A 9,230-nucleotide genomic window follows, 5' to 3' on the forward strand; every position below is an offset into this window, starting at 1 on the left:
AAAATAGATCATATTCTTAAGTTTCAACGTTACAGAAATTTAAATATGTTCTTTTGAGTGTCAAAGGGTCCTTTTGGATGGGCGTTTATCTCCAATAAGGTGCTTTTAGTTTTTCTTTGTGTCTCACGTTACAGTATTTAATCTCACCATCATCATTATTTTTACACTAATTACAGATAAACGCACTGCCCATCCAAAATGACCTTAAGCCATCTCCAAAATGCAGCTACTATTTATTCGTTTAAGATTTCATAGACTAAAATCCTTTCACCATAGTAAATAATCGTTGGGGCTAATTAAATTACCAATACCATGAGGTCAAATCGAAATCCATGAAACATAAATTTTTTTTTTTTTGCAAAAACGTCTACCAAATTTTAACTCCAAATAATTAATTTTATGTCAAGATCACAATTCCTACATATCAAACAAATGCTTAACATAACATCATAAATCTTCTCAAGTTTAGATCACCAATTACTTATTTCAAATTGATTTCAACAGTAAAACCCTTCTTTTTTTACCTCAACCTTGGCCATTTGACTCTTATATGCAATGTTATACTCATGTTGCTCTTCAATTAAAATATTTGCTTGTAAACTAATTACAATGGTCATTTCAAGTTCATTGCCCTCCAAACTAAAAGATCAACTCCAAACATTAACCCAAACCTTGTTTTCCAGCTTTTCCCACTAAACACCAAATTCTATTTTGGCCACAGCAGTGAAATAAAATTAATTGACTTTGAAATCCGAATTTAAAGAAATTGAAGTTTATAAAATTAATAATCTTCTTTCGCTCTGGATTAGCCCATGTCTTTTTGAATATTTGTTTGTTTATAAAGTCTGAGATAAAAAGTAGAAAAGAGAATCATGCCCTATGTAAAGCATTAACCGTAGCTAAAAGTTGTTGATTTTTTATGATTAGTCTCTTGATAAATGATGTGACAGCATCAAGAAGTCATGAGAGAATTCTGGTTCACATTAATGCTAATTTTCTAAATATAATGTAAATTCGTCTGCTTTTTTAAGATTTTAAGAGCTAGCTTCCAACAAAATGAGGGTTTGATCCCCTCAGACGCATCACTGAAATATCAGTTGCAGAAATAAGGCATATCTTCTCAAGTAAATTACTGTAAAATAACGAGTTACGAAAAGGTATATTATGTTCAGCTTCTAAATTACAAAAGCCAGTTTAAATTTTAAAAAACAAAAAACTATGGTTCCAATTTGAGAGAATCTGCCCTAAACGGTGCCTTATTAGCATTGCCTACTTTCCATTTACTAGGTATACATGTTTGCTTCTAGATCTGGACTTTTGACTTATCGAATTTGAATAGATCATATGCACATAAGAATTGCCTATGGACTATTATATTGGCTTTCACTCTTTCTAGGAAACAAATCTGTACAGCACAAACCTGAAGCAGAACCTTTTGACATAGCTTTGATGGATTTGGCTCCCATAAAAAGGTAAATCTACTGTTGATGTTCTACTATCAAGAAATATATATGGGGTTCCTTTTGCAGGGCAATCTTTCTACGAATCTGACGGCTCTTGTTAAACAGTACAAAGTTTATGCATCAGATAAGATTTGGCCTGCACCAGATTAAACCAAATCGAATAAATTATAACATTGGGAGGTTCTCACCCTAACACATATAGAAAGCATTAGTTGTACGTACACTTGATACAATAAAAAAGTTCCAACTGATTACCTACAACCAGATGTTTACACCATGACATGGTTTTGACTAGTTCCATGGCTGCGATAAAGAGACACCTGCAGTTGATGCCTCTAACCCTTGTTTTCCATGTATTGCGGATTTGAGGACATTGTATTGCTCACTCACAGACTTATAAAGAGCTTGTGAGTACGCATCCTTAGCCTGCCCAAAAGGGAAGCCAACTTAAACTAAAGCAATCAACAAGCACAAATAAAGAAACTCTCTAGAGTTCTAGACATAGCAATGAATGGAACTTCACTAAAACTGATGAAGACCATTGCTGATGAGATACTATGAACCAGGATAGCTAATTTTGATACAAATAGTTGTTATGGTTCACTCCCCATTGAAACACTATAGTGTGCCTAAACATAATTATGTCTTTGTGGTATAGTCATTTCATCAGCATATGATTTTACAGTCAATACCAACAGGTGTGGCTGATCTTTGAACATAGGTTATAGAGTCATGAGAAAATTATAGTGATAAAATTAAGTCTGCACCAGTGAGATGCTGTGTCATGCAACAAGCAAGATACATAATTTTTCTTGTTCCAGAGGACTAGATTAACTTCCCAAATACCATACTGAGGTCAGGTATAAGAAAATGCATGTATAATAAGAACATAATACAACCAACCTCAGACTCTTCACAGGCAGCGGCAATTTCTGGGAAGCTGATTTGTGGTGCTATTGATAATCCAGCCCCATGAAAGGTGATAATTCTTTTTTCTCCAATTTCTTTTTCTACCTTAAAAAAAATGCCATTGAGTCACAAGATGAACAAATTTTATTTGCCAAGCTGACAACCAAATACACACCTGTCGCGGAGGGGGCATGATGTCATAGCACAATAGAGCCAAAGGATATACATGCCCTGGGGTACCTGAATGTTCTATGAGCCTTCTCATATTGTCCACTGAAGAAGAATCAAAGAGTGCCTAACACAACTTGTATATTTAGTATGCAAACAAGCTTTTCATAAAAAACAAGGAGACACGCATAGTCAAAAGGTTGAGGTCTTTTGAGAGAAGGGGGGGGGGGGATCTAATTAAGACAGAATTGAACCAGAATGCTCATTGCTCATTGTATAAACAAAAAAACTACAAATGCATGGTATTCTAAAATACTTTACACAACAAACTTTGCAGTCAACAACGCAAAATCTTGAACATGCCAATGCATACTATTCCTACATTTTGTTAACTGCAGCATAACATGTCAATAAAACCTGAAGTTCTGGCCTACTCAAGACATTTTAAACAGTAAGGGGTAGAAAAGGTCTACCAAACTGTCGATTTCCAACACCCAAAAGTATAACCTCATTTAGAGCACTAACCCTGCATATAATATATTTGTAAGCATATAATTGTAGATTACTAGATTACTTTAGATTCCCCCTTCCCAACAAGAAATATCTTGCTGCTAAGTGTTAACTCATGAAGATGAATTTAAGTTAAAATGCATATCTGTCTCCATGTACTTATTTATTCTAATATAACACAGTAGGAAACTGAGACATAATATGCATATCCAGTACCTCTCCCTCTCCCTCTCCCTCTCCATCCATCCATCCATCCATCCATATATATCCATGAATTTCAGATATTAGAACAAGATTCTATGATTCTATCTTCTACTCAAGCAATTAACATTTGGTTTCAACTCCAAAAACATACTGCAAAAGTTCATTTAATGATTGCCTCTTCCAAAGAATCTCTTAGAGGCATATTAACTCTAAGGCTTTGCTTGGTAAGGTGAAAAATTTTTTGGAAAAATGGAAAACTAAAGGGGGAGAAAAATAGAAAGATAGAAAAAAAATACTATTTTATTTTCATTGGCATGCATATTAACTTTAAGGCTTTGCTTGGTAAGGTGAAAAGAAAATTGGAAAAACGGAAAATTAAAGGGGAGAAACATAGAAAGATAGGAAAAAAAATACTTTTTTTCTTCATTGGCATGCTTAGTAGGAAAGATAGAAAAATGGAAAGAAGAAACGATTTTCTTTCATTCCTTGCTTGGTAGAATTGAAAAATGAGAGGAAAGAACATGAAAATCTTTAAAAAAACTGCATAATCTTATAAAATACATACTTAACCTCCATTTTTCTCATTTTCTGTCCTCTCATCATTCCAATTTGGAAAGAATTGCTTTTGTGCATTAGAATGAAAAATGGCCATCTTCCCTATTTTTTTTCCTCTCACTTTTCCTTCTTACCAAACATTCAATTTATTTTCTTCACTTTTCTACTCTCTTTCCATCCTTCTCCTCTTCCACTCAACCAAGCACATCCTACTTGAAATTATGCTCCAAATTGGACTCAATATGCTAATAAAGCAGCTTTAACCCATTTCTCATCTTATACCTATCAGATCTTCATTAATAGATGAAATTGATATAAGACAAACTGAAGAAATTCTTGAAAAACAATAAAACATGTTAAAGAGAAAGGCAGAAAAAGCTTACTGGATACCATTCTTCTGTAAAGGGATCTGGGCGGTCCCTGCCACCACTTGCAGCAATCCATACTATTTTCGAGCCACCCCTATAACAAAACAATTTTTTTTGTCTAAGTCTGCATATTTATAGTGAAATACCACAGCACAGATTCTAGCACATTAAGACAAGTTATCATTCTAAATGCATGAGAATTGTCATTAGTATTAAAGTACCTTAGCAGCAAAGCCATCTCTTTCAAACTTCTTGTGTTTGCTTTTCTTTTCATTTCAGCAAGCTCAGGAATATCATACATGTGTTTTTTGGAGTACACACATAAAAGGTTCCTAAGAGAAACGGTAAACTTTTTGTGACTCTTAAGCATATTTTTGAATAATCAATTCAAAATGGGTAGAACCATTTGAGTACCTTCCCATGCTGAAAGGCTTACAAAGAGGATCTGTTATGACCCTGTCCCCAGCAACAAAGATCTGTAGCACAGAACCCAAGTACAGTCAAGGCCTCAAGGGCGTAGATGAAGGCTACTACAGCAGGCTCAGAATGAGAAATTAATTCAAGAGAAAATCACCATGTTCTCAGCAATATGCGGATTTGTTTTCTCAAGCAACAATGAGATGATGATTGGGTCAGCTTCAGTCTGATGGTTTGATATAAGTACAACGTTGTGACCCTGCACCCAATTGTCTGACAATTAGATCCATAAAAAGCCAGTTTAAACATGAAAGATTCAACCAGTACTGCACACTTCCTAAGTCCCAGTTGCACGTAAAAGTTTCCTGAATGTTGAAAACTTAATATGACCATGTTTAGCTTATGCCAATACAAAATTGAAACGAAAACACCATAAAACTTCCTTCTGAATACTAATATATAACTTCGGCCTTGCTTGCATAACAAAAATATAAAATTGACATGACCTAAAGCTGATGAAAATTAAGAAATTAAAATAAAATGGACACAAATTTAACATACAAACCTGTTATTCTATTTCTTTCTCAGATGCACGTTCTTGTTAGTTACTAATCAAAGAATATGCAAGTATTGTAGCACGCAGAATAAAAAATTTCATCAACTCACTACCAAGCAGCTCTATGATGGATAAGTCATGTTATGATCTTTAACAGTATGTCTGTTCAAAATGTAAACAATGACAAGGACATCCTCCTACCACATCTTACTGAAAAAGATGCTGGAGCAAAACTCAGTCTTGTTGAGAGGAATCAAGCAAAAGGAAAAAGAAAACTGAGCATAGTCACCTGCTTAAGCTTCTCCTCTATTTCATAGAAAAGAGAAAGATTGCCAACATATGAATTTCTGCAAAGAACATAATACACGGATGTTAAGAGAAGTGACTTTTTTTAATTTCAAAAAAAGAGACCGAACATGTCCTTCAGTGATTTAAAATATGAATAACATATATGTTATATGAAGCACATGAAAGAGGGTGAATAAGTTAAATATACAAAATACATGCTTCTTTTTCTTTGCTTTTTTGTCAATTCGGTTGATGATAAACAATCAAACATGAAGAAGAGAAAAACTACTCAAGACCTTATGAAACCCTCAATAAAAAAAAACACAAAAAAGAATGCACAAGATAAGAAACACGGAATAAGCTTAACCTTGGATGGTCTCATATGGTAGCTAATAATTAAGAAAGAATTACAGTCCCTACTGCACTTCTCTCTCTTTCTCTCTCTCTCTCTATATATAAATCCATGAACCTTAAAGTTTATTACCATGGTTTACAAAATAGAGTTATGAAATTTTAAAAATACAAATTCCTTCAGCAAAGCACATCCTTATTTTTCAGGAAGCTTTTATAAATGAAATTGATATCAGCAGAGAAACCGGATACATCAGTATGGGAGTTGTCCACTCACCTGAAATCAATCAAAGGACGGATATAATTTTGACCAAACATATAGTAGTCAAATGGCTCTCGCAGAGCTTTGTGGTAGGGTTCAAAGACAAAAGGATCCTGAAAAGTTACTGTCATATTTCATGCAGAAATTTATAAAAATCTGTATGCAATAAATGAAAATAAAGTGCATATATTTTCTAAACAGCAGAATCATCTTGAAACAGCATTGTAGTACAATTACCTCCACATCCAAAAGCCAATGGTCAAATGCAACAGTCATGTTTGACAATACAACCCCAACAGCTGCAGCATCTCCACTTTGGAAAACCTAAATGTTGACACATGGAAAAGAATCTTCTTTTAAATTTTCAGAGGAACATGTAAAAGGTAAGTGTTGTGTGACAAGGTTTCCCAAATATTGAAATCCTCAGGTGATAAACTATTAAAACCGTGCAGTTCAACTGAATCCTGTCCCACCAACTTTTTAGTGCAAATGCACCATTTTTTTTCCTTATCTAAATTCAGTTCCAAACATAACCCAAAAGAAACTAGTTTTTTTCCCCAAATATATACGTATAAAGTAAAAACAGATGTTATAGAGAAGTTATATTTGACTATTTAGCATTATGTTTTTTACACACCTAGATCCCATAACACATAGCCTATCTTAAGACAAGTAAAAACCGTGCATTGAGTTCCGGAAAATACAGATATTTTAAAACCTATGATGTCCATCTACTAAAATATGATATTATTAAAAACACACTATTAGCACTTTCTAGAAGCAAGAAAAGGAAGCTTGATAATGAATCGTCAAAAAAGGTAGTCTACATAGAGGAGAGCCTATCATACATAAAACATATACTATACACTAAAATAAGAGTTTAAGCATATTAATTTACTGCGTTTCTGTAATTCTGATACACTTCTTCCATCCCTGCTGCAACATTTGGAGGTAGCCTTCCGGCATCTACTTCCTTCCTAAGTCCAGACAGGAGTTCTGTAGACAAAAAGCAGCACGAGACAATAAAACAAGTACTCTACTTCAGCTTTGGAACTATGAAAGGCTGTAGTTCAAATTAAAAAACAGGACTATTCAAAGTAAGAAAATGTTCTCTTCTATATTCTTGGTCACTTATTCTTTCAATCAACAAACCTTTCTACGTTTCTTGATGTCCAACTCCCCTTTCGAGTCTATCTCCCTTCTTTATGCTCCTCAAAGAAACCCGACTCCGTTTGTCATTTTTGGAATCATCAAAATATTATTCATGATATTTCAATACAAAGGAGATAACTCTCAAGTATTCTTTTGCTAAGTCTTAAACTTTCTCCATACTTGATCATTGTTGCATTAGATACATCCTTCTTAATCAACAAATTTTGGTTAAAGCAGCTGTTACATTGCTTGGACATGTTCTCCAATTATCAATGCATAGATTATTGGATAGATAGAATGGGCAGCTCTCATCAAATCTGAGTCCGGTAAACTTAATTTCTACAGCAGATTCGTATTAATAAACAAGTACTCTTAAACAAGGCAAATTTTTGCAAGAACGATTCTAATTATTCATTTCATTAATCTGCTTATGTTTTCAGCACCAAATTAAACAAACTTGTTTTAACCCAAGCTTCTTGGAAAACCATAAAACAAAAAAAATAAAAATTGCGTCAAGCCATTAAACCATAAAAGTGTTCATTAAATACTAAAGCGACCTTCTCTTAAAGGCTATTTCTATGATGTAATAAACTTAGTATTCTTTTCTATATTAGAAAAATGCTGTTGACTAACACATAAATACATACAACTAAATTGCCATCAGCAAATCTTTATGTTGGCAGTTTTTATAACGAACTCCTTTTCCTTGGGAGGAAGGAAGGAAGGAAGAAGAAGAAGAAGAAGAAGAAGAAGAAAACAACATAACATTTATAATAACTGTTTTAACGCTTAGTAATTAAACAGAAAAAGGCATCATACAGTAACATTTACAATATTTTATTCGAAAGCGCATTTGTGTAAACAATTAACACAAAAAAAAGTTTCTTTTGAAAAATGAATGAAGAAAAGAAAAAGAGCTGAAAGGAAACTGAACCTTGCTCGGAGCGAGCTTCAACAAAGGTACGGGAATGCTCGACCACCGGCTTCCCGGTGGCAACTACACCTGATTCCTTATCTTGAACTAGCTCGGCCGTTGCTTTAGCTTTCAAGGAGTGAAACAAGGAAGAGCGAATCCTTGTTGTTGTTCTGGAAGTAGATCGAAAAAGATGGAGACGCTGAAACGGAACCAAAGGAGAAGATGATTTGAGTGAGAAAGAAAATGCAGCCTTAGTGCAAGTGCCGCCGAAGAATGGGAGAGGCAAAGTAGAAGACATTGGAGAGTCTTTTTATTTTTTAAAAGGGAAAGAATATATATGATTGAAAGAACACGAAATCCTTTTCTCTTTTATTATCTCTCTCTGAACAGTCCGGGAGAGGGGAAAAGAAGGGGAAAAAATTGGAACTATAGGAATCTCATTTCATTTTTATTTCTTTTATAGCTTCTTTTTTTTTCCAACGGCGGTGGTGTTTGAGCAAGCACGTGGCTTACATCGAACAAGAGCGAACGATTAGGGGAAATAGCTGCAGATTGCTGACGTGTAGGGGAATGAATTGGGGGTGTTTATCGAGATGCTTGACATCGAATGGTTGCCATTCTCCACTTGCCACTTGCCACTACTTTCTACTTTTGTTTTTCGGTATTATTTCTTTTACAATGTTTTTGGGTAATCTAGCGATCTACAGTCTAATTTAGTTATATATATGCCATTCTTTTTAATTAGTCTTTTGGATTTTTTTTGAAAATTAAGAGAATAGTTGGATTTCTCTTTGATTTTTTTTTTAAATTTTGTTAGGGTTTGGGTTATGGTTCTTTTAGGAATTAGAGTTTATGTTTTGAGGAGTCGATGATGTGATAACGCATCTCAGAATACATACATTTCATATGTTATGTCGGGATAGGACCATTACCTCAGAAACTCATCTTATGGAAGTCAGGTTTTGGGGTGATAGTGCTTGATACGGCCACGTACCGAAGTCTAAGTGAAGGTCCTAGTTGGCGACCTTGATGCGGTCACGAGTTCAAGTATAACCAGGGGCCAGTTGATGATCGTTATGCGATCATAAGTTCAAGCTTTTTGGATACCCGT

General features: G+C 34.4%; 1 protein-coding gene across 3 annotated transcripts; it reads right to left on the bottom strand.

Moving 5' to 3' along the window:
- Positions 1-1,147: 1,147 nt before the first annotated feature.
- LOC107920823 (glycerol-3-phosphate acyltransferase, chloroplastic) lies at positions 1,148-8,731 on the bottom strand. 3 transcript variants are annotated; one of them, XM_016850690.2, is made up of 13 exons: positions 8,138-8,731; positions 6,950-7,047; positions 6,289-6,375; positions 6,067-6,164; positions 5,440-5,497; positions 4,752-4,853; positions 4,592-4,653; positions 4,399-4,509; positions 4,193-4,271; positions 2,548-2,667; positions 2,367-2,477; positions 1,719-1,889; positions 1,148-1,599 (listed from the first exon to the last, which is right to left on the bottom strand). In XM_016850690.2, the coding sequence occupies exons 1-12, from the start codon at positions 8,415-8,417 to the stop codon at positions 1,755-1,757; spliced, it is 1,341 nt and encodes a 446-aa protein (XP_016706179.2). In that variant the 5' UTR covers positions 8,418-8,731; the 3' UTR covers positions 1,148-1,599; positions 1,719-1,754. The 3 variants fall into 3 exon arrangements, with proteins under 3 accessions (XP_016706179.2, XP_016706180.2, XP_040930718.1); XM_016850691.2 differs by lacking the exon at positions 8,138-8,731 and adding an exon at positions 7,204-8,114; XM_041074784.1 differs by lacking the exons at positions 1,148-1,599; positions 1,719-1,889 and having other exon boundaries at positions 2,367-2,473.
- Positions 8,732-9,230: the final 499 nt, after the last annotated feature.

This window comes from Gossypium hirsutum, chromosome A08 (assembly GCF_007990345.1).
Source record: "Gossypium hirsutum isolate 1008001.06 chromosome A08, Gossypium_hirsutum_v2.1, whole genome shotgun sequence".
Taxonomy (NCBI): Eukaryota; Viridiplantae; Streptophyta; class Magnoliopsida; order Malvales; family Malvaceae; genus Gossypium; species Gossypium hirsutum.